At 44.4% G+C, this 26,954-nt stretch overlaps 1 protein-coding gene across 1 annotated transcript; it reads right to left on the reverse strand.

Moving 5' to 3' along the window:
- TXN (thioredoxin) lies at positions 1 to 24,347 on the reverse strand. Its single transcript, XM_040417274.1, has 4 exons — positions 24,112 to 24,347; positions 5,209 to 5,313; positions 2,293 to 2,352; positions 1 to 117 (listed from the first exon to the last, which is right to left on the reverse strand). The coding sequence occupies exons 1-4, from the start codon at positions 24,133 to 24,135 to the stop codon at positions 16 to 18; spliced, it is 291 nt and encodes a 96-aa protein (XP_040273208.1). The 5' UTR covers positions 24,136 to 24,347; the 3' UTR covers positions 1 to 15.
- Between the last annotated feature and the right edge of the window lie 2,607 nt (positions 24,348 to 26,954).

Consider the following 26,954-nt stretch of genomic DNA (forward strand, 5'->3'; position numbering starts at 1 on the left):
ACCCAGACAACCCCTTTAACAATTCTGAAATGTAAAACGACAGATACATACCCGTTCTTCTTTTTTATAGAAGTGAAAAGTTGGCATACATTTAATATCACAGTGTGCTGCAATATCCTGAAAGAGAAAAAAAGAACATATTTCACATACGAAGAGAAGTATGCTGGTATTTCTAAACCTGCAGTGTCACCATGTACTTTTACCTAGTGTAAAGACTAAGGCCTCGTACAGCAGCAAAATACAATACTCCGCTAAAGCAGCATTCCTATCTCAGGCATTCGTGGCTGAGACCACACTACTAGTCTTATACAAGATTGAAGACGGTCGGCACTCCTCTGGCAGAGTCGTGGTGCTCGCGTCCAAGGAATGAAAGCCCACTTACGATATAGAACAAAAGACCGGCACTTCACTTCAGATCACAAATCTTTGCTTTATTGGAGCATGGAGGAAAACAGCGTAGATGCGACACGTGTTTCGGCTCAAGTGTGAGCCTTTGTCATGCTTGACAAAGGCTCACACTTGAGCCGAAACACGTGTCGCATCTGCGCTGTTTTCCTCCATGCTCCAATAAAGCAAAGATTTGTGATCTGAAGTGAAGTGCCGGTCTTTTGTACTACTAGTCTTAGGTGAACAGCTGGGCTGGTGGTGCTATGCCCTTTCTTTAGCCCCCCATTCACTTCTCCGGCCGTTATGAATTCAGTTTGTTGGAGATATTTTCAATTAAAATAATGGTCTTAATGGAGAATTCATGGTATGTGAGAGCATGAAACCCATGCACGCCTTTAGTCTTAGACCCCAACCCATACATCTGCCCAAGTACCATGTTCCAACACAGAGCCGTTATATGGCCAACTGCATAAGACTAAGAGGCACTGCATTACCGACATTCAGTTCATGGAACCACAAGACGACGGGTGCCTCTCAATAAATTAGAATATCATCGAAATGTTACATTTATTTCCGTAATTCAAAAAAACTGAAATTCTTATTATATGGATGCGTTACACACAGTGATCCATTTCAAGTGTTTACTTCTTTTAATGTTGATGATTATGGCTTATAGCTAATGAAAACCCAAAGGTTAGTATCTCAGAACTAAAATATTATATAAGACCAATTAAAAAAATGAATACTAAAATATTGGCCTACTGAAAAGTATGTACTATGTACAGTATATGCACTCAATACTTGGTCGGCGTCCCATGGAGGCAATCAGCCTGTGGCACTTTTGAGGTGTTATAGAAGCCCAAGGTTGTTTTGATAGCAGCCATCGGCTTGTCTGCATTGTTGGGTCTGGTGTCTCATCTTCCCCTTTACTATACCCCATAGATTCTCCATGGGGTTTAGGTCAGGCGAGTTAGAGTTTTTAAATAAAATAAAAATCTGGCAGTGCAATGCGTTTCTAAAGACTACCATGTGTTAACCCAGAGACATACATTTTGACATTACTACAGCTGTTTTGGCGTTTAAAAGCATAAAAAGGGATTTGACATCTATGGGGGAAGCACGAAGGCAATGTGCTTCCATGTCCCTGGCCACAAATCACTGAGGGAAGAGGGGTTCAAGCTGAACTCTTAGGGTACTTTCACACTAGCGGCAGGACGGATCCGACAGGCTGTTCACCCTGTCGGATCCGTCCTGCCGCCGCTCCTTCCCCAATGACTATAATGGGGACGGGGCTGAGCTCCGGCGCAGCACGGTAGTTCGCGGTGAGAGGCCGCCAGACTAAAAAGTCGGACATGCAGTACTTTTAGTCCGGCGGCCTTTCGCCGAGCACTGACGTAGCTCCGCCCCCATTATAGTCAATATGGACGGTGCGGCGAAATAGAGGCAGGACGGATCCAACAGGGTGAACAGCCTGTCGGACCCGTCCTGCCGCTAGTGTGAAAGTAGCCTTACCCCAGGGCACATGAGCCTTTAGCTACGCCCCTGGGGTTGGATACAGTCTTTGTAGACCCCAGAGTATCATACATGCCTTTTCTGGGCAGTTGTAGAACCTTTGCTTCAGGTCAGATTTACTTTTTATATTTTTTATTCGCTCATTTAAATCATAGTTGGATTTCTCTTCAAATCATAGGTTTTTTAAAAAAAATACATATGGTGCAGTATAAAAAATATTTAGTTCAATAGGTTTGATTGCCAAAAAATGAGAGAATATACAGATCTGCCGTCTAGTATCTACATGCTCTGTGATCCATATCGAATGGTTTATGGTCATGTTCTTCTTAGTTTTATGTGGAACACTATAAAGTGAACTTCAGGAATAAGAGAGATGGAAGAAATGTATCTTACCGCTGCATCATCCACATCCACTTTAAGAAACACAACGTTGGGGTACTTTGTACTCAGGGACTAGAAGCAAACAAATGAAAGACGAATGAGCAAGCCATGAAATCTCATAGGTCATTAACCTCTTCTACCCCAGGCCAGTTGCACTCTCCTGCCCAGGCCATTTCTTGCAAATCTGAAATGTGTCACTTTATGTGGTAATAACTTTGGAACGCTTTTACTCATCCAGGCCATTCTGAGATTGTTTTCTCGTGACACATTGTACTTCATGACAGTGGTAAATTAGTCAATATATTTCATCTTTATTTATATAAAAAATATATATATATTAAAAATCCCAATTGAAAATGTCTCTACTTTTAAGGACTCATGCACACGACCGTATGTGTTTTGCGGTTCACAAATTGCGGAACCGCAAAAAATAAAACGGATGACGTCGGTATGGCATCCGTTATTTTTTGCGGATCCATTGTAATAATGCCTATCCTTGTCTGCAAACCAGAAAAAAATTTAAATAATAAATAGGACAAGGATAGGCTTCGGAACGGACATACTGATGTGGACAGCACATGGTGTACTGTCCGCATTTTTTGTGGACCCATTTAAATGAATGGGTCCGCATCCTATCAGCAAAAAAAAAAAAAAAAAAAAAAACGGAACATACAAGGAAACAAAATACAGTCGTGCGCATGAGGCCCAAGACAGATAGTAATGCCTCATAAAATAGTCATCATTCCCCATATGTCTACTTTATGTTGGCATCATTTTGTAAATGTCATTTTATTAGGACATTAGAAGGCTTAGAATTTTTAAAAGCAATTTTTCAAATTTTCAAGAAAACTTCTAAAACCATTTTTTAAACACTAATTTAGTGTTAATACGATTTGGAGGGGCTTACGTAATGGAGACCACCCATAAATGTCCCACAAGAATTAAAGGAAAATAGAGGTAAAATAAAATAAAAAAATTATTTGCAGATTTCTCAAGTTATATTAATATTTTTTTTGCAACACTGCAAGGGTTAACAGCAAAATAAACCTTAATATGCATCACTCTGATAATGTCGTTTACAGAAATACCCCATATGCGGTAGTAAACTGCTGTCGGGACACATGGCTGTGGTCAGAAGGAAAGGAGGGCCTTATCGTTTTTTTGGAGGCAGATTTTGTTAGAACGTTTTTTGGGCACCATTTTGTATTTGAAGAGACCCTGACGTACCCCTACAGTGAAAACCCTAAAAAAATGACGTCAATTTGGAAACTACACCCCTCAAATTTATTAAGGGGTGTACTGAGCACTTTGACCCCATAGGCGTTTTACGGAATTTAGAAACACTCGGCTGTGAAAATGAAAAGTTTAATTTCTTTCAATAAAATGTTCCAAATGTTTCATTTTCAAAAGGAGTAACAGGAGAAAAACCACCCCAAAACCTGTTCCCATTTTCTCCTGAATACGGCAACATCTCATATGTGGTGGTAAATAGCTGTAGGGTCACATGGCAGGACTCGGAAGGGAAGGAGCACCATATGGCTTTTGCAGCGCATATTTTGATTGGTTTACAGGCGCTATTGGTTTTTATTTTTTGAGTAATTGTCTTATGTGGGGGTTCATTTTTTGCAGGATGAGGTGACGTTTTCATTGGTACCATTTTGGGGTACATATGACTTTTTGGTCACTCTATATTACGCATTATTTAAGGCGAGGTGACAAAAAAAAAAAAAGACTTCTGGCACAGTTTTTTTTTTTTTCTACAGCGTTCACCTGGGGGGGCATATCATGTGCTATTTTTATTGAGCAGTTTGTTATGGACGCGGCGATATTGTGTCTTTAATTTTACGTTTTACACAGGTAAACATTTTTGACAAGAAAAATATATATTGTTTTTGTGTTGCCATAAAAAATTTTTGAGCATTGTAGAGTCTCATTTTTTGCGGGATTAGATGACTGGTACAATTTTTGAGGTACATACGGCTTTGATCGCTTGATATACACCCGCCCGATCACTGCACATGTACGGCGCTGGGGCTTAAATCAAGTTTCACAATGCTGGTCGGGAAGGGGATACATGGACATAACTGCCTGCATAGACTACTATAAAAGAGAAGCTAGATACACTATCCCAGGGATCAGCAACCTCCAGCACTGCAGCTGTTCCGAAACGACCACTCTGAAAATCTTTCACTTCTATGAAGTTACAAGAACAGCCGAGTAAATGTGCATACTGAGAGTTGTAGTTTCACAGCAGCTGGAGTGCCGAAGGCTGCTGATCCCTGCACTATCCAATAGCTGGAATATCCTACTTTTATAGGACATCAACATATGAGCTCTTTACAATCAGGAAAAAAAGCATTACACTCTTAAAGGGGTTCTAGGTGATTTAAAGAGGTATTCTGGTTATAGTATTCCTGTTTTTGTGAAGTTATCCCCTATACTATGGATAGGGGATAACTTCATATAACTGGGATTGATGACCTAACCCTAAGATAGGTCATCAATGGGAGATCAGTGGGGATCAGACACACCTGCTGATCAGCTGTATAGTGATGGCGCTACTAAGGAACAGCTGATTGGTGGTTATGTGGGGTGTCGGACTCTAGCCAAACTGATATTGATCACCTATCCTAGGGATGAATAGTTGTTAAATCCTGAAGACTCGCTTTAGGGTGGTGTCACACACATCATTCTGGGGCTGTTTTTGATGTTCTTTTAAGCCAAAGCCAAAAGTGGGTTGGAAGAGAAGCAGCAGCGGCGGTGCTGGGACCAGGAGCGGCTGATTGACTCATTAGCAGTGCTGCCAGAAGGAGACTTGGTGCCAAAGGTTGGGCCCCCGTCCACCATACATCTTAATTTACGCTAGAATTAATTTACAAGACTGAGAGTTAAGGTCTTCCATAAGTCACGCACAGACACATTACTTACATCAAAGAAAGGTCCAATCATTTTACATGGCCCACACCATGTGGCTGTGAAGTCCACAACGACAAGTTTGTCACCAGCTTCTTTCAGGGCAGTCTTAAATTCCTCCTAGAAAAAAAAAAAGGGGAGTGTAAATGTATTAAATATTTTTGAGCAGAAATGCAACATATGTCGTTCATTTACTTTATCATAGACTATCGGGGGTCAGATTCGATTAACCAAATGGTACCGACCAGGACTCATTGCTAACCAGTTAATCTGTTGAAGGGTGGTCTGCCATTTTTTAAACAATGGGCTAAAAAAATAAAAAAAAGTTATATTCTCGCACACAACAAAAGTAGAAATACTCGCCTCATCAATTTCCCAACACTCCTGGTCCGGAGCTTCCCAGGTCTCTACTTTCTGGTTCCTCTCAACACACAAGAAATGACCACTCGGCCAATCACTGGTTGAGTCATCAGGAAGTAGAAATCGGGAGGGACGTCAGAAGAGGCAGAACAAAAGGGAAGGGGAAGTGGGGTGGGGAGAGAGTTCTGAGTAGGGCCTGTTCAGATGACATCAAATTCTGCCAACAGAAGTCTCAGCCAGGTACACATTTCCAGAGATCTTCTGTAAGTGTAATATTACATGGTGCGCATTCTAATAAATGGGCTGACATGTAATAAAGGGGGGGGGGGGGGGGGGGGGAGGTTTTAAAAGTATTTAAAAAAAAAAAAAAAGTGAAAAAACAAATCACCCCTTTTTCTCCATATTAAAAATAAACTAACCCCCCCCCCCCCCACAAGATCATTAGCAACACTGCATCCCAAAGCTTTACCTCCATCCCAAAAATGTAATAAAAAAGGGATTAAAAACTCAGTGATTTACTTATACACAAAAACTACAGCTTGTCCTGCAAAAAAAAAAAAAAAAAAAAAAGAGCCCTCACACAGCATAGATGTAACTATAGCGCATAGGGAACGCACACACAGCGTAGATGTAACTATAGCGCATAGGGAACGCACACACAGCGTAGATGTAACTATAGCGCATAGGGAACGCACACACAGCGTAGATGTAACTATAGCGCATAGGGAACGCACACACAGCATAGATGTAACTATAGCGCATAGGGAACGCACACACAGCATAGATGTAACTATAGCGCATAGGGAACGCACACACAGCGTAGATGTAACTATAGCGCATAGGGAACGCACACACAGCGTAGATGTAACTATAGCGCATAGGGAACGCACACACAGCATAGATGTAACTATAGCGCATAGGGAACGCGCACACAGCGTAGATGTAACTATAGCGCATAGGGAACGCACACACAGCGTAGATGTAACTATAGCGCATAGGGAACGCACACACAGCGTAGATGTAACTATAGCGCATAGGGAACGCACGCACAGCGTAGATGTAACTATAGCGCATAGGGAACGCACACACAGCGTAGATGTAACTATAGCGCATAGGGAACGCACACACAGCGTAGATGTAACTATAGCGCATAGGGAACGCACACACAGCGTAGATGTAACTATAGCGCATAGGGAACGCACACACAGCGTAGATGTAACTATAGCGCATAGGGAACGCACACACAGCATAGATGTAACTATAGCGCATAGGGAACGCACACACAGCGTAGATGTAACTATAGCGCATAGGGAACGCACACACAGCATAGATGTAACTATAGCACATAGGGAACGCACACACAGCGTAGATGTAACTATAGCGCATAGGGAACGCACACACAGCGTAGATGTAACTATAGCGCATAGGGAACGCACACACAGCGTAGATGTAACTATAGCACATAGGGAACGCACACACAGCATAGATGTAACTATAGCGCATAGGGAACGCACACACAGCGTAGATGTAACTATAGCGCATAGGGAACGCACACACAGCGTAGATGTAACTATAGCGCATAGGGAACGCACACACAGCGTAGATGTAACTATAGCGCATAGGGAACGCACACACAGCGTAGATGTAACTATAGCACATAGGGAACGCACACACAGCATAGATGTAACTATAGCGCATAGGGAACGCACACACAGCGTAGATGTAACTATAGCGCATAGGGAACGCACACACAGCGTAGATGTAACTATAGCACATAGGGAACGCACACACAGCGTAGATGTAACTATAGCACATAGGGAACGCACACACAGCGTAGATGTAACTATAGCGCATAGGGAACGCACACACAGCGTAGATGTAACTATAGCGCATAGGGAACGCACACACAGCGTAGATGTAACTATAGCACATAGGGAACGCACACACAGCATAGATGTAACTATAGCGCATAGGGAACGCACACACAGCGTAGATGTAACTATAGCGCATAGGGAACGCACACACAGCATAGATGTAACTATAGCGCATAGGGAACGCACACACAGCGTAGATGTAACTATAGCGCATAGGGATCGCACGCACAGCGTAGATGTAACTATAGCGCATAGGGAACGCACACACAGCGTAGATGTAACTATAGCACATAGGGAACGCACACACAGCGTAGATGTAACTATAGTGCATAGGGAACGCACACACAGCGTAGATGTAACTATAGCGCATAGGGAACGCACACACAGCGTAGATGTAACTATAGCACATAGGGAACGCACACACAGCATAGATGTAACTATAGCGCATAGGGAACGCACACACAGCGTAGATGTAACTATAGCGCATAGGGAACGCACACACAGCGTAGATGTAACTATAGCACATAGGGAACGCACACACAGCGTAGATGTAACTATAGCACATAGGGAACGCACACACAGCGTAGATGTAACTATAGCGCATAGGGAACGCACACACAGCGTAGATGTAACTATAGCGCATAGGGAACGCACACACAGCATAGATGTAACTATAGCGCATAGGGAACGCACACACAGCATAGATGTAACTATAGCGCATAGGGAACGCACACACAGCATAGATGTAACTATAGCGCATAGGGAACGCACACACAGCGTAGATGTAACTATAGCGCATAGGGAACGCACACACAGCGTAGATGTAACTATAGCACATAGGGAACGCACACACAGCATAGATGTAACTATAGCGCATAGGGAACGCACACACAGCATAGATGTAACTATAGCGCATAGGGAACGCATCATCCCATTTAGATTCTTTATTTATTTTAAAGCTCCAATTACATTGTATGTAATATTAAATTGTGCCATTAGAAAGTGCAAAAGAAAGCCCTCGTATGGCTATGTGAATGGAAAAATAAAAAGGTTATGACCCCAGGAAAGTGGAGAGTGAAAACAAAATTAAAGAAAAACTTAAAATTGCAATCTACAAAAGTCTGAATTTTACAGCTTGTCAAAATTTGCAGTAAAGGAGATGCACAATACCATCAAACGTCAGGGTGTTAAGGGTTAAACTCATTTCCTGCTATTTGCATTGCCCTGACCCTTAGAACAGGAATCCTGATTACACACAGTGACTCAGCAGTATCCTTCAGCACAGTAACTGAATAGTCCCCTGTACACAGACCCTGGGGATGACTGCAATCAGATACCTGCGTGCTGCACCATGGACACCAGAAACCAATTCCCCTCTCCCCCTCCTCATGTAGACTCCACAGGCTGAAGTCTGCCCCAGTATCCAGAAATAAAACTATTAAAGGGGTTTTACAGTAACACCAGCAGTCAGTCTTACTTCATTGTACGAGTCAGATTGGTGGGGGTCCGCCACCTGCACCAATCAGCTGTATGAGGAGACAGTGGTCTATGGCATGGTCTTTGCCATAGACATAGCAGCAGGAAAAGAGACGGCACATGCACACTGCGAACGCCTTCTACTCATACAGCTGATCGGCGAGGGTGCCGAGCGTCGGTCCCCCACCGATCTGATATTGATAATCTACCCTGAGGATAGGTCATCAATATAGGAGAGCCCGGAGAACCCCTTACATACTCTTCTACAAGCTGTACTTCCTAGGGAGAAACTGCTGAGCTATCACTATAGATGACCCTCTGAGGGAGAAGGAGGGGAGATATACACACGTCGTGCGGTACAGACAGGCACACGGATTGTACCTATATACAGTCCACGAGGCATTTCCATGTATTCTAAGATGTAGTCTATGGAGAAATAAACCTCGGGGCACATTTACTAAGTGATGTTTACACACCAGTCTATGTTTCCCCTTGCGGCCGGAGGAGGTATGTGCCTTGTCCTAAATTTGGCATATCCAAGGCAGCCATGCGCCTAGCGGAAAAAGTATGCCAGCCCTAGGCTGTCTGTTTCTAGGTGTACAAGTTAAAGGGGTTGTCTCATCATGGACAATGGGGGCATATCCACCGCTGGAACCCACACCTATATCAAGAACGGAGCCCCGGAAGGTGGTGGCTGGAGAACTCCGGTCCGGCCACCAAGCGCGGCCCCCGCTCCCATTCATTTCTATGGGGCCGACAGAAATAACCGAGCCAGCGGTCGGCTATTTTCGTCGGCCCCATAGAAAATGAATGGAGGGCGGCTGGGCATGCGCAGTGTGCCCTTCTTCACTTGCGGGGCTCCGTTCTCGATATAGGTGCGGGTCCCAGCAGTAGGACCCGCACCTATAAACCAATGGTAGCATATCCTAGCGATATGCCCCCATTGTCCATGATGAGATAACCCCTTTAAGAAATTTGCAGGCGTCGCATGAAATTCCACACCAAAACTGTACTATTTACAGGTTTAGCGCACTTATCACGCAGTTTTGCTGCGGATCTTCTGTTTGTTAACAACCCCATTGAAATCTATGGGGAAACTGCCCTATATTAAGCACGAAATCAGACAAACAATTGACATTTCGGCAGGTCAATTGCCATGCGTAAAAAAATATGATTTGTCAAATCTCACTCACTTTGCTGGTACGTTATTACGCTGCGGTTTTTCAATATGAAAAAAGTTGCATAACCTGTAACTCATGCCCTCGAGCATAAGCGCTCTATGCCCATATTGCTGACCGTAAACTTGACTTGAACGGGTCTGCAATCTGCAACATACGACCGAAGATAGGTCAAGTCCTATCTTTTGCAGAGAAGAGGCACGGATCGGAAGCTCTTCTGTGGGTTTTCCATTCGAGCCTCTGAAATGCAAAAAGATTGAACATCTTCTATCTTTGGCAGTATGTTGCGGACCCATAAATCCACACCACAGAGTGCACACGGCCAGTGCCCGTATATTGCGGACTGGCCGCAATATGGGCACTGGGCCCTTAAGGTGTTGGGTATGAGCCCTAAATAGGTGTTTTAAGAGAGTCCTTGGCTGCAATGGGGGGGTCTCATCAACCCCAACAATCAAAGCTTTTGACATGTCACTATGACATCTTAAATAGTTCCTGTTTTGTAATTCTTCTAAGGAAGATTACAAGAAGATGACAGAGTTTACACTTGCTGACTATGGAGCCAATTTTAAGGAGGAGCGGCCATTTAAAGCAATTCAGAAACTAGAATACATTCTGAGTCATCCTGTAAAAAGGCTTCCAGAGAAGGAAGAAAAGTTTATTTAATCAGTTGCACAATGGGAAATTTAAAATTGCGTATGATATTTAAACAAATGAGGAAGGAGGAAGCAGCAGTTCTATTTGTAGGACTACCGACAAACCGCCACGTACTTCTTATCAGTTTAAGACCTAGAATGCAAAAAATACTAGCCTTCATAAAAGAACTAAGTTTATTTAGTATCTTGTAAAATTCACCAATTTGCTGTTATCAAAACAGGTCACGTATGCCAAGAGGACTGGAACCAATCTACGCTGCATAAAAAACAACGTTGAATGCCACGTGGCATAAAAATTCCCTTTTAAATTTCATTTTGGATTTTGCCAATGCAGATTTCAGCCACAAATGCTGAGGATTTTCCGAGACACAAAATACCACAGCCGGCCTGTGTGGCAGTACCCTGGTCCCTGGCCTGCTATCTACTGACTTCTCTACCGAGCTACATTTTATCCAGCCCTCAGGCGCTTCAATGGTGTTATATGACATGCCTTTTAAAAGGGTTGTCCTGGATCACAAAACATGGCTCTTCCATAAACAGTGCCACACCTGTCCATAGGTGGAGAATGGTACTGCAGCTGAGCTCCATTCACTTCACTGGAGCTGTGCAACAATACCAGGCCCAACACATGGACAGGTGTGGGTGAGTTTCTACTTCTGAATAACCTCTTTGGACCTAGTCTAAGGGGTCTAGCCGCTTGGGACTTTTTTATATCCCATTTTGAAGGGCTTGGTTCCATGCATTACATATGCTGATGCTAGACCAGTGGCAAGCAGTGGACGGCCATGGGCCTACTGACTACAACCAATGGCTACATGAGTTTGCTGCAAACCCATGTAGCCATTGGTTGCCGTGATCTGTCGTGGCTTGACGGCATGATGCCAGATGCACCGTGGTTTGCACTCCAAGGCTCCATTCACACGTCCGCAATTTTGTTCTGCATTTTGCGGAATGGAATTGCGGACCCATTCATTTCTATGGGGCTGCACGATGTGCGTCCCGACTACGGAAATACGGACCCGCACTTCCGGGTTCGCATTTCCGGTCCCGAAAAAAAAATATAGAACACGTCCTATTCTTGTCCGCAATTGTGGACAAGAATAGGCATATTATATTAGTGCTGGTGATGTGCGGTCCGCAAAATGCCGGTGTCCGTGGATCCACAAAACACACTACAGACGTGTGAATGGAGCCTAAGAGCTTATGCACACGCCCAAAGTTTTAGCCCGCATCGAGATCAGTTTTTTTTTTTTGCGGACCTATTCATCTCAATGGGGCTGCAAAAGATGCGGACCGTTCCGCGGCCCCATAAAAAAAAACATAGAACGTCCTATTCTTGTCCGTTTTGAGCACAAGGATAAGAAATTTTTACAGAAGTTTAAAAAAATAAAAAAAGGTGCCATGCATTGTGGGCAGGATCTATATTTTGCAGACTACAAACCACTTACAGCCGTGTGCACAAACCATAAAGAGACAAATGGAACACAGATTTCCGATGGACTACGTGTAAGTGCAGGTGAATAAGCGACTGCCAGACACCTCTGGTGGTAGCTTATCTCCATTGAGAACAACAAGCCTGAGCCCCCCCTTCCCCACATCTGCTGTCGGAGTAGAGTTAGGACACCCCCTCCTCCATACACATAACTTGGCTGTTGGTTAAATCCTTACTATGTTCCACGTAAAGCTGGTCATGCACATTAGTGTTTGATAGGCTGCTAATTCCATCAAAATGGAGGGGTTCAGGCAACATTAGGTACTTTACTTGCCATTTACCAAGCAGAACATGTGCTTGCATTAATACCTAAAAACGATTACGCAGTGTAGCAGATAAAACCCCGGCAGCATATCGTTTAGCTGCAAATAGCGCGTTTTTCAAGTTCATCATTAATGGCCATTTACACAGCAAACCCCGTGCCCATTAACAGTGTGAAAACCATGCCAATATACCAGCATGGCTTTCTACAGCCTCCTGAGAACTCAGCCTAACGCGGCTTCCTGTGACATAAAACGCCCATCATTAGGGGTCTATATTAAAAGTCTTTCTGAAAAAAGGAGGGAAATCAGTATGAACGGAACATTACAGCTACAGAAAGAACGGGTTAATATCTGAGAGGCGAGGTGATGGTCTTAGGGCATAGAGCAATTTCCCATCAATCAAAGCTAGGAGAAAAGTCATTTCTGAAAAGTTTTAGTGAGTTTACACTTCCTGACAGTCGGCCAGATCTTCAGGGATGAACGTTCCTGCAAACACTCGGTCCGAACAATCTGCCCGTGTAAAGGTCCAGCTGATCACCCCATAAACAAGCGAAATGCTCGTTCATCGGGGAATCCTGTCGTTCGGGTGATCATTTCTGGGCAGGAGATAGTGCGGTCTAAAAACAATGCAGCTGTATGGGGACCAGGAATAGCTATAGTGATCCCTCGTCCTCATACTGTGGAGGTGATCGCTGCATGTAAATGCAGCTCGTCACCTCCACTGACGAGCATCAGACTGTCGGGAAGGAACATACGGCATTATAATGGTTTATCATGTTGTGTGTCTTGGCCTGACCTTCCTTCTACAGAATTAGGCCTCGTTCACACAAACGTTTCTTGCGTTCCGTATACGGGCCGTTTTTTGCGTTCCGTATACGGAACCATTCATTTCAATGGTTCCGCAAAAAAAACTGAATGTACTCTGTATGCATTCTGTTTAAGTATTTCCGTTCCGTTGAAAGTTAGAACATGTCCTATTAATGCCCGCAAATCAGGTTTTGTGGTTCCATTAAAAGTCAATGGGTCCGCAAAAAAACAAAACAAAACGCAACACATATGGAATGTACTCCGTATGTCTCCTGTATCTGTTCCGTTTTTGTGGAACCATCTATTAAAAATTTTACGCCCGGCCCAATTTTTTCTATGTAATTACTGTATACTGTATATGCCATACGGAAAAACGGAACGGAAAAACAGAACGGAAGCACTACTGAAAGAAATAAAAAAAACGGATCTGGGAAAAACGGCCCGAAAAACACTGAAAGACATACGGTCATGTGAACGAGCCCTTAGTGACATAATGCCGTCAGTATAAAGCCTCGGCCATTGTTTTGGTCCGCATCCGAGCCACCGTTTTGGCACACATCTTTTGCGGACCCATTGAAATGACTGGTTCCGTATACGGACTCAAAATACGGTCCATATACGGAACGCAAAAAACTTTGTGTGCATGAGCCCTGACTAATACACTAGAGCAGTGGTGGAAAACCTATGGCACGGGTGCCAGAGGCGGCACTCAGAGCCCTCTCTGTGGGCACCCGCACCCTGCATAAAGTCTGTGGTGTACTAATATGCCTTAGACTTTTCCTGCCATTCGTCAGCGCAGGGCGCAGTATGAACAGCACAGGCAGCGCACTGAATGTAGGCAGGTTATTATAGCTACAAGATAAAGTACATGGACGATATACTACACTGCTCAAAAAAATAAAGGGAACACTTAAACAACACAATGTAACTCCAAGTCAATCACACTTCTGTGAAATCAAACTGTCCACTTAGGAAGCAACACTGAGTGACAATCAATTTCACATGCTGTTGTGCAAATGAGATAGACAACAGGTGGAAATTATAGGCAATTAGCAAGACACCCCCAATAAAGGAGTGGTTCTGCAGGTGGTGACCACAGAACACTTCTCAGTTCCTATGCTTCCTGGCTGATGTTTTGGTCACTTTTGAATGCTGGCGGTGCTTTCACTCTAGTGGTAGCATGAGATGGAGTCTACAACCCACACAAGTGGCTCAGGTAGTGCAGCTTATCCAGGATGGCACATCAATGCGAGCTGTGGCAAGAAGGTTTGCTGTGTCTGTCAGCGTAGTGGCCAGAGCATGGAGGCGCTACCAGGAGACAGGCCAGTACATCAGGAGACGTGGAGGAGGCCGTAGGAGGGCAACAACCCAGCAGCAGGACCGCTACCTCCGCCTTTGTGCAAGGAGGAACAGGAGGAGCACAGCCAGAGCCCTGCAAAATGACCTCCAGCAGGCCACAAATGTGCATGTGTCTGCTCAAACAGTCAGAAACAGACTCCATGAGGGTGATATGAGGGCCCGACGTCCACAGGTGGGGGTTGTGCTTACAGCCCAACACCGTGCAGGACGTTTGGCATTTGCCAGAGAACACCAAGATTGGCAAATTCGCCACTGGCGCCCTGTGCTCTTCACAGATGAAAGCAGGTTCACACTGAGCACATGTGACAGACGTGACAGAGTCTGGAGACGCCGTGGAGAACGTTCTGCTGCCTGCAACATTCTCCAGCATGATCAGTTTGGCATTGGGTCAGTAATGGTGTGGGGTGGCATTTCTTTGGAGGGCCACACAGCTCTCCATGTGCTCACCAGAGGTAGCCTGACTGCTATTGGGTACCGAGATGAGATCCTCAGACCCCTTGTGAGACCATATGCTGGTGCGGTTGGCCCTGGGTTCCTCCTAATGCAAGACAATGCTAGACCTCATGTGGCTGGAGTGTGTCAGCAGTTCCTGCAAGACGAAGGCATTGATGCTATGGACTGGTCCGCCCGTTCCCCAGACCTGAATCCAATTGAGCACATCTGGGACATCATGTCTCGCTCTATCCACCAACGTCACGTTGCACCACAGACTGTCCAGGAGTTGGCAGATGCTTTAGTCCAGGTCTGGGAGGAGATCCCTCAGGAGACCGTCCTCCACCTCATCAGGAGCATGCACAGGCGTTGTAGGGAGGTCATACAGGCACGTGGAGGCCACACACACTACTGAGCCTCATTTTGACTTGTTTAAGGCTGGGTTCAGACCTGAGCGTATTTGATATGCGCGTTTAACGCGCGTTTTTGTCGCACGTTTTTATGCGCGTTTTTTGCAATAGTAAACGCGCGTTTGACGCGCGTTTGTGTGATTGACTGCAGTGTCCTATGGCCACAAACGCGCGTCAAAACGCCCCAAAGAAGCTCAAGAACTTGTTTGAGCGTAGGGCGTTTTTCAGCGCGTTCAAACGCGCTGTAAAACGCTCAAGTGAGAACCAGGGCCATAGGGAAGCATTGGTTTTCATGTGTTGAGCGTTTTACAGCGCGTTTGAACGCGCTGTAAAACGCTCAAGTGTGAACCCAGCCTTAAGGACATTACATCAAAGTTGGATCAGCCTGTAGTGTGTTTTTCCACTTTAATTTTGTTTGACTCCAAATCCAGACCTCCATGGGTTAAAAAATTGGATTTCCATTTTTTTATTTTTGTGAGATTTTGTTGTCCGCACATTCAACTATGTAAAGAACAAAGTATTTCAGAAGAATATTTAATTAATTCAGATCTAGGATGTGTTATTTTTGTGTTCCCTTTATTTTTTTGAGCAGTGTATATTGGACTGTAGTATTCAGGTTACATTGCCGTGTTGGCACTTTGCGATAAAGAAGTGGTTTTTGGGTTACAATTTGGGCACTCGGTCTCTAAAAGGTTCCCCATCACTGCACTAGCGCCATGAGCCGTGGGTACTATACCACAGGTACTGCTAATTGCTGAGCTGTAGCCACTTGAAACAACAATGCAGTCCAGGTGCCACCCGGAAATCTGTGGCAGAGCAGTACCTACCTACAGCACAAGCTACGCACATACAATTATACTGTATATTTATTAGGGCTGCGCATCTTCACTCGTCTCACGATTCGATGCGATTACGATTATCAAGTCCACGATTCGATTCGGCGATGCATCAAGATTATTACCCAAGTCCCCTTGTTTTTCAATTTTACATCAAAAAAATAATTCAATCAGTCAGAAATTGCACAAAAATATTTATTTGTATCTGCTATTTAAACAAATCATACCAAGTTCCCTGCATATCATATAGCAAAGTCTGAATGAACAAAACAGTGCAGCAGACAACAGTATTTATTTAAAACAGTACTGTCAGTGTCTCTGTAACATTAAACTGTTGTGCTGGCCTGGCTGGTGCAGTTAGTTTATAAGTTTTACAATAGTTTTACCATATAATATATATTATATAATATTAAACAGTACCTACAAAAAAAGGAGCACTTCAGTTCCTGACTGTAAAACATCACAGTGAGTCAGTGAACCTATAACACAGTCAGTGACTGTGTTATAGGTTCACTCACTGTGATGTTTGCCAGTCAGGAACTGTCTGTCACACAGTGTGTTCAAGTTGTCTGTGTTGCAGAACTTCCTGGTTCACCGTGATTGTTTTGGCAGCAGGAGCAGCACCACCACCAGCACCACCACCAGCACCACCACCAGCACCACCACCAGCACCACCACCAGATGGGTAGTACGTCTAGATCAGTGCTATAAGCTCTCAGAGTTGTCACTTTACAGAAAACGTTACCTGCACTGAGCACTCAGCAAGCACTCTACCACGATACATCAACTGAAGCCAAGCCATGCCACCATTAGAGGAAGCTGGAAAATCCTTGACAGAATACATTTTCAACTGAATCTGAAAACCTTGGACAAATCTTTATGGGATCACAAACACACACCACAGAATACCAGAAAAAAAATAAACACACATCCTCCTCACTGAATCATAATGGTAAAGGGCAGGCCACAGGACGGGCAATGTGGCACAGCCACCATAGTCAGACATGATGTCAGAAGGTCGGTGTGTGTTTTTTTGGTTTGTGTGAATGTGTATTTGTGTGATCCAATAAAGATTTACTCCAGGTTTTAAGTTTCAATTTATTCTTTCAATGATTTGCCTTCCTCTGGTGGCTTGGCGGGCGTCAGTTGTCTTTAATCAAATAAATACACTTTTAGAATATTTGGCTGAGGTTTTAAGTTGAGCCCCCCTAAAAATTGACATTCAAAAGATAGACAGTACATCAAGTTAGAAAATTCAATGGAATGGACACATTTTTGAAGATTGTGTCCGACACAATCTTAAAAAATAATACCATTCTCCCCAGTGCTAGAAATTGAAAAGCTTGTCGTCACACAGTGACTTAACAGAAAATTTTACCTGCACTCTACCACGCATAGTCGCATACACCAACTGAAGCCAAGCCACGCCACCATTAGAGGAAGCTGGAAAATCCTTGACCGAAAAAATTGGCAACTGAATCTGAAAACCTTGGACAAATCTTTATGGGATCACAAACAGTCACCACAGAATACCAAAAAAAAAAGAAAACACACACATGACACTGGATAATGATTGGTAAAGGGCAGGCCACAGCAGGTCAGACAGACAAGCGGGCAATGTGGCACAGCCACAGACAACATGAGGTCAGGTAGGTGTGTTTTTTTTTTTTTTTTTTTTTTGGTTCGTGTGATCCAATAAAGATTTACACAGGGGGAGGGGGGTGTCACTGTCGTCACGTCAGCGGGAGGCGGGAAAGAAGGCGCCAAAAAACTTTTTTTTCCGACTCGGCTCTGCACGGCGGACGCGACGCTGACGTCATCAACATGCATCGATTATTTAAAGCAACCGCATCGATGCAGAATCGCCGGGGGTCGAATCGCGATGCATCGCTGCATCGATTATATTCGACAGCCCTAATATTTATAGAGCTTTATAAGGTCTACTTAAAGGGGTATTCCTGTTACTTCAAGTTATCTCCCTTAGGAGTCTTGCTGACAAATGGGGTTATGTATCAAACTGGTGTAAAGTAGAACTGGCTTAGGTGCTCATAGCAACCAATCAGATTCCACCTTTCATTTCACAGCTCCTTTGGAAAATGAAAGGTGGAATCTGATTGGTTGCTATGGGCAACATAGCCAGTTCTACTTTACACCAGTTTGATAAATGGCCCCAATAGTTTATGTAGACTATAAGTTAAAAAAAAAAAAATAAATCACACACAACAGGATAAGCGAGTACTGGCACACCACACGTAATTAAGGGGAATCTGTCATCAGATCCATTCTATTAAAACCAGCTCATACTGTATGTCCGATGAGCCTGTGCCAGCTGAGTCCCATGTCGCCTCATGGCCTTATTGCATAGAAAGCAGCTTGTTAATCACATGCTAATTATTCCCTGGGTGCAACAAGGTCATTGTTCGCTCTCTACATGCCTCGCTTCCACTTTACTGACAGGGCACATTCATGTAGACATATTCACACCTGGCTCTGAAGTCTAGTGGCAGTGTCATGGTGTTTGATGGAGCGCTCCAGGCGCCTGGCCTTCTATATCATAAGGGTTTTTTTTATCAAAGGGTATTTACTTCAATACAAAACTGCATGGAAAACGTGCAAAAAAATTAAATCAAAAAAACCACAGGGATAAGTATGGAACTTTTTTTTTATTATGCTTCCCATTCATTTCAAGTGGGAGATTCGGGGCAGATTCTGCCCCAAGATGGGGCATGCTGCTTTTTTTTTCCCATGTGTGTGTAAAAAAAGAAAAAAGAAAAAAACTGCTGCTTCCCATTCAAATCAATGATTTTTTTTTTTAGAGCAGTTTTTCGAGGTGGAAATGCCCCAATATGAGCACCAAAAACTCAGTGCGGGAGATTTATCAAAACTGGTATAAAGTAGAACTGGCTTAGTTGCCCATACCAATCAGATTCCACCTTTCATTTACCAAAGGAGCTGTGAAAAATGAAAGGTGGAATCTTATAGGTTGCTGTTGGCAACTAAGCCACTTTTCTTTTACTCCAGTTTTGATAAATCTGCCCCAGTGTGAACTGGCCCTAAGGGTGAATGGTGTAGATTTATGTGCAGAAAAGCTGCCGCACCAAAACTGCACATATATGGCAGTTCATGTACCTATGTGAAAAACGACGCAGTTCGTCTACATTGTCCAGGCGAAAAACTTGTAAATTTGCCGCACTTTACGTAAAAATGCCCACAAAAGTGTCACATGTGCATTAAAATAGTGACAAAAATGCTTTTTGCGACTCTTTACGCCAGAAGTGCCTTAATAAATGCCCCCCTTAGTACCTGTGCAGCAGATGGCGCTGTCCAGGAACACTGTAGAGGGAGGAGCAATCACTGGAACGATCACTTGTCCCCATACAGCGGAGGTGATTGCAGCATGTAAATGTAGCTCTCCTCTCCCCTGATGATCTGACAGTGATCACGAGTGTCTGCTTTGTTCCTGATAATCTGCCAGTCCACGTAAAAGGACCACTAGCATCATGGTTTCTTCCTCGTCGCCTTACTTAGGCCTCATCCACATCCACGGCGAGCTCTTCCGGCTGCCAGATCCGGAACAAATAACTGCTGTCAGAGGAGCAAAAACCATTGCATGAATTTTTTATTTTTTTTATCCGGCCAAAACCTGGTGTAATCCGAGTGGATCTGCTGCCAGAGATGTGAACACAGCCTTACAATAGATTTTATTTTATTATTATTATTTTTTTGCTGGATACAATACTTCAGCATGATATGCCAAAAATTAACTGAAACTTACTAAATAAATAAATTTAAAAAAAAAGACACGTGAACAGGGCTTCATGTATAAACGGTCATAAGTCTAACAGACACTGACACATTTCAGAGCTCTTACTAGAGAATAGTACATGTGATGCTTAGTAACACTGCTCCATACAGTCTTCTGTAATGTGATCCAGCCTGCCGGCTACGCCAACGCCCTGCAGGAAATAATGTACACCACTGTGTCCGCAAAATACCCACACCTTCTGTGTGCAAGTCGCATTGTCTCTCCCATCCCTAGAAAGGACTATTCTTGTCTGAAATATGGCCAGGAATAGGACAGCACATGGATGACCTCCGTGTGCCACATCACTTTATGGCCTCATGCACACGACCGTTGTTGTGTTCCGTGTCCGTTGTTAAGTTTTCCATGATTTTCTGCGGACCCATTGACTTTCAATGGGTCAGTTGAAAACTTGGATAATGCACCGTTTGTCCTATTTTTTTCACGGACAACGGTTCGCGGACCCATTCAAGTTAATGGGTCAGTGAAAAAACACAGAGGCACACAAGATTGTCATCTGTGTCCGTTTTTTTCCTATCATTTGCAAGGCAAACTTGACTTATTTTTTTTTTTTCACTTTCCTTCATGTCTGGTGATCCTCCAAAAATCAAGGAAGACACACAGAAAGAAAAACGGAAACGGATCACGGAACCCCGTTTTGCGGACCGTGAAAAAATACTGTCGTGTGCATGAGGCCTAAGTCTGTCATAACAACAGAAAGCAGGGGAAAAAAAAAAAGTGTGCTCAGCTTGCATCCCTTTTGACCATTTCCGTCTGAGATCCGTTATTTTAGACAGGAGAAAAAGTCCTTTGTGGAGGAATTTTCCTACCGCCAAAAATAAGATCTCAGATGGAAAAGCTAAGGGCCCATTCACACGACTGAACTATCCGTATTCCAGACCGAAAATGGCGGTTCCGCAATATATGGTCACAGACCGTGTGAATTCCGTATTACGGATGCGGACCCATTGACTTGAAAGGGTCTGCAGTCCTCAAGATACAGAGCGAGGCAGGGATCAGACACTACGAAGCATTTCCATGGGATTTGGCATCTGTGCCTCTGCATGTCCTAGCTTCTGCCGTATATTGTGGATCGCAGAGCCATTCAAGTCAATGGGTCCGCGCCACAATACAGGAATTCACACGGACGGAGCCCGTGGATTGCGGTCCACAGCGTGGGCTGCTTATGTTCGTGTGAATGAGGCCTAAAGCCTAAAAACAGATGCAAAACGAGCCCAAAGGATGCTCAAAATAAAAGGATCAGAAGAACAGAAAACGAAACGGTGCTGCGAGTCTACCGGAAATAAACATTACCACATCGCTAAAGACACCTATAATTAATGGCATATTTTAACACGTTTCTGACACAAAGCAATTAAAATATGGCTTTGAGACAAACCGCATATTAAGCCTGAAGGACAAAAAACGAATGAAAAGACAGAAATGGACAGAGATTACTGCGGTTTTCTCAGTGATGATAGCGGCCAAAACCACAACAAAGCCGCAGACTTCACCCTCCCCACTGCATAAACGGACATGCTGTGGATCCACAATGTCGCACCTTTGCCACTGCCTTTTTTTTTAAATTATTTTTTTAAATACAGTAATTCAGTCACATGTGAATGAAGCCTAAGGCTACATTCACATGACCATGCAGTGTTTTGGGGTCCGCAAATTGCAGAGTCGCAAAACACAGATACCAGCCGTGTGCGTTTCGCATTTTGTGGACCGCACATGGCCAGCACTATACAGAAAATGCCTATACTTGTTGCGGACAAGAATAGGACATGCTCCATCTTTTTTGCGGGGCTGTGGAACTGAGCAACGGAGGCGGACGGCACACGGCGTGCTGTCTGCATCTTTTGAGGTCCCATTGAAATTAATGGGTCCGCGCCCGTTCCGCAAAGTGTTGCAGAACGAATGCGGACCCCTTCCTATGGTTGTGTGAGTGAGCCCTAGAAGGGTTCTCTGGAAACATCTAGGTCATCAATATGAGATTGGTGGGGGTCCATCTCCTGCTGGTTGAGGAGGCTCCAGAGCTCCAGTGAGCAGGGCGGCACAGCGCCATACATTGTATAGTGGCAGTGCTTGGTATCGCCCATGTCATGTGACGTCACTGGCCAAGGAAGAGGCCTAAGCACTCCAAGAGCGCAGTGGTCTCTTCATACAGCTGATCGGCAGGGGTCCCGGGAGTCAGAAAATGCACGGAATAGGACAGGTTCAGGGGTTTTTTCACAGAAATGACAAAATGCGGACTGGATGTGGGAAAAAGAGGTTTGTGTGCACAAAGCCAAAATCTAACAGAATCCCTTAAACCGCATAAAAATCAGCGCAGAAATTCTGCATAAACCACACGAGGTCTACGAAACCAGAATGGTTAGTCAGGCTTCCAATTCGTGCCTCCGCTCCGCACCTTGCGGAACCATTCAAGTCAATGGGTCGACAGCCGTGATATGAAGCGCACGCGGCCAGTGCCCGTATATTGCAGACCCGCTGTTTGCGGGCGGCAAAACGTGCACATGCGTTTGTGTGCATGAGACCTCAACCATGGGAGGCTCAGTGATCATATTCTATATAAGTGTCCTTCCAATACAGTGGCAGAGCCATCCTTGTGATACTACTACCATCAGTGGAGGCTCAGTGATCATATTCTATATAAGTGTCCTTCCAATACAGTGGCAGAGCCATCCTTGTGATACTACTACCATCAGTGGAGGCTCAGTGATCATATTCTATATAAGTGTCCTTCCAATACAGTGGCAGAGCCATCGTTGTGATACTACTACCACCATCAGTGGAGGCTCAGTGATCACATTCTATACACGTGTCCTTCCAGTACAGTGGCAGAGCCATCCTTGTGATACTACTACCACCATCAGTGGAGGCTCAGTGATCACATTCTATACACGTGTCCTTCCAGTACAGTGGCAGAGCCATCCTTGTGATACTACTACCACCACCATCTCCCACTATCTGAACAGTTTAACCAGAATACCAGTGATGGGTGGAGAAGGGTCTTGTGGTCGGGTGAAAACCAGAGTCACATTTACTTCTGGAGCCCTCTTCATGTATACATACACATAAGGGCTCATTCAGACGACTGTATCCGTTTTGCGGTCCGCAAATTCCAGATGCTGGCCGCGCGTTCTGCCAGCCCTACGACAGAAATGCCTATTCTTGTCCACAACTGCAGACAAGAATAGGACATGCTCCATCTTGTTTGCGGGGCCGTGTGCTGTCTGCATCTTTTGCGCCCCCATTGAAATGAATGGGTCTGTATTGGGACGGATGCGGACACTAATATAGGGTCATGTGAAGAAGCCCTTAGTTGTGTAGGGTTCCCCTTTATTTACTCCATAAGAGCTGGAGGTGCCATTATCAGCCATAGACCCAGGGAGGAGATACAGGGCCAGTCCCATCATCAGCCATAGACCCAGGGAGGAGATACAGGCATCTCCAGAAGACTAGATATGCCAAGTCATGCTGGACAAGCAGGACACTGACACTACATCTATGCTCCAAAGCTCTGCAGTGCGGGGATAACCTCATGTACTTACAGATGTAGCAGAGCCGATCACTGCACAAGAGCACTGACACTACATCTATGTTCCAAAGCTCTGCTGTACGATGGCCTGCAGTATGGGGATTACCTCATGTACTGCCAGATGTAGCAGAGCCGATCACTGACACTACAGCTATGCTCCAAAGCTCTGCAGTGCGGGGATAACCTCTTGTACTTACAGATGTAGCAGTGCCGATCACCACATCTAGAACAGCATACAAAGTACAAGATCTGCAGAATCTGCTACATCCCCATGGACCTGGATCCAGTCCCCTCACTGCTGAATGTATAGGTAACTATTATCCGGCCACAAGTTGCAGTTTAATAGCTCCACACCCAGAGGCCACATCTAAGGGACAAGTGGCAGCCGGCTTCTAGCACATGGCCCAGCATGTCGGTACCCCGTTATCTTACCAGACTCTCCACATAGCGGACCATGGCGCCGGTGACCGGATCAGAGAGGCAACGAGCGAAGCGAGAACTAGACCCGGCCGCGGGAGGAGCACATAGACAGGGTGCAGTGGGCGGGGCCAGGCGGCGCTTGTGTAATGGCTCCGGGAGCGCTGGTCACACGGGGGACGGGGTGGGACAGGAGGAGACGGGCCTGAGGCGGGGTCAGCCTGAGGAGACGGGCGAGAAGGAGGTGACGGGCCTGAGGCGGGGACAGCCTGAGGAGACGGGCCTGAGGCGGGGTCAGCCTGAGGAGACGGCACTTTACGGAAAGCCAAGCTATTTCTCGTGACGTGGTCATGACTGGCAAGAAACTAGGAGGCAGATAACGGTCTGGTGTGGGCGAGACGTGAGGAAGTGGCGCGAATACCCAGGCGGAGGCAGGCAGGCGTTGGAGTTTTGCCCTGGGAGTAGTCTTTACAGCTCTAGGGAGCGGGCTTTTTTTTTTTTTTTTTCCATACGCAACGATTTGAGCTTTCTCTTATGGCTGTTGGTGTGAGAACTCCCTCAGAAGAAGTTATTGCGGCTTTTTGATTTTGACTGACTAATGTGTCCGTTTCATTTTGGTAATTACGCCATTTATTTTGGTAGAAACATAGGCATAAACAATGCAACACAACAGTATATAGAATACCGTGCTCACTATAGAAACTATATAGAATAATACCGTACTGTACAAAATGTATAGAATAATACCGTGCTCACTATACAAAATATATAGAATAATACCGTGCTCACTATACAAAATATATAGAATAATACCGTACTCACTATAGAATAATATTGTGCCCAGTGCCCACTATACAAAATATATAGAATAATACCGTGCTCACTATACAAAATATATAGAATAATACCGTACTCACTATAGAATAATATTGTGCCCAGTGCCCACTATACAAAATATATAGAATACCGTGCTCACTCTACACAGTATATAAAATACCACTCACTATACAAAATATATAGAATACTGTACTCGCTCCACAGTATATAAAATACCACTCACTAAAAATGTATAGAATATCGTGCTCACTATACAAAATATATAGAATACTGTACTCACTCTACACAGTATATAAAATACCACTCATAATATACTCACTATGCAAAATATATAAAATACCATACTCACTACAAAATATATAGAATAATACCATACTCACTATACAAAATATACTGATGCCATTCTTGGCAGATACATATAGGACAAAATCACTTGAGCCTGTCCATCCTCGGCAAGGTGATCCCTTTAGGACAGGAACCTACATTAAATACCACCTACTCTGGTGCCGTACTGGCCTCCATTACAGGCGTCTGTCATCTTCTCTGAGCATTTTAGGGTGGGATCACATGTTCTTCCCATCCTTTTATTAGACTGTGCAGGATACAAGAATGTGGTGTGCTGTTTTTTTTTTTATTTACCGGTATTTTTTTTGTTACGTATATGTCAAACAGAGGCATAAAACATGATGTAAACCACTCAGACTGTGCTATACGTTTGCCCCCACCATTAAAATACATATGAGTTTCTATGTCTGTCTGTTCTTTATGCGCAACCAAATGACTGGACCAATCCACCAAATTTGGCACATAGGTACATCAGGTGTCCAGGAAGGTTTTAGACCGAGTCTCAGCTCTCTAGGATGTACCGTTCCCGAGATATTCCCCAAAAATGACTTGCATTAGCCAATACAAGCCCCCAACTGCCATGCACACGGTCACATGTCCCTTATCAGCCAATTGAAGCTCATAGGCTCTTAGTCTCCATATACACACAGTTTGACTCCAGGTTTCCGTAACAACCCAGCTATTTTTCTTCACTGCTGTAAGTCAGCTTTAGGCCAGGGCTACACGACGACATGCATAGCTCAGCAGACAGTATCACACAATAGACCTAGATACACAGCAGACAGGATCACACAGGAGAGGATTAGATACACAGCTCAGCAGACAGGATCACACAATAGACCTAGATACACAGCAGACAGGATCACACAGGAGAGGATTAGATACACAGCTCAGCAGACAGGATCACACAGGAGAGGATTAGATACACAGCTCAGCAGACAGTATCACACAATAGACCTAGATACACAGCAGACAGGATCACACATGATCGGATTCGATACACAGCTGATCACACAGGATAGGATTAGATACACAACTCAGCAGACAGGATCACACATGATCAGATTAGATACACAGCTCAGCAGACAGTTTCACACAGGATAGGATTAGATACACAGCTCAGCAGACAGTATCACACAGGATAGGATTAGATACACAGCTCAGCAGACAGTATCACACAGGATAGGATTAGATACACAGCTCAGCAGACAGTTTCACACAGGATAGGATTAGATACACAGCTCAGCAGACAATGGGGCGGGGTGCTATAGAGGTCACTGTTATGGGGGATACTGTCGATATCTTTTAAACGCACACAAACATTAAATGAAATATACCTGTGAGAAGCCGGGTCCTTCTGCTCAATATATGAAAAAAGTTGAAGAGCAGCACACAAATAAAGACTGGTGCAATACTTTGAATCAGGACACGGACCCGGTCTTGTTAGATATGTGCAAAAAAGGCCAAGGCAGCACTCAAATATCCGTCAAAAACGGGTTATTGCTTAATGAAAGTTTTTTTATGTACTGTAATCATATGAATTTATGTACACAACATTGGCACATAGCACTTTACGATCTATTGTTCGTTTTCACTGAGATAAAATCATGTACACTTTTTGTATACCGTTGTGGCAGTACCGTCCCTGATGTAAGCTGAAGGGTGCAGCTGGCCCA

Source organism: Bufo bufo, chromosome 2, assembly GCF_905171765.1.
Source record: "Bufo bufo chromosome 2, aBufBuf1.1, whole genome shotgun sequence".
Lineage (NCBI taxonomy): Eukaryota > Metazoa > Chordata > Amphibia > Anura > Bufonidae > Bufo > Bufo bufo.

What these genes read in the sequence shown, in the direction of transcription:
- TXN (XM_040417274.1), bottom strand. Translation starts at nt 24,135, where the DNA reads ATGGTCCGCTATGTGGAGAGTCTG. An exon ending in TGATTGGACCTTTCTTTGAT is followed by an intron (nt 2,353 to 5,208) that starts GTAAGTAATGTG and finishes GTTTGCTTCTAG; the next exon opens with TCCCTGAGTACAAAGTACCC. An exon ending in TGGATGTGGATGATGCAGCG is followed by an intron (nt 118 to 2,292) that starts GTAAGATACATT and finishes TTTCTCTTTCAG; the next exon opens with GATATTGCAGCACACTGTGA.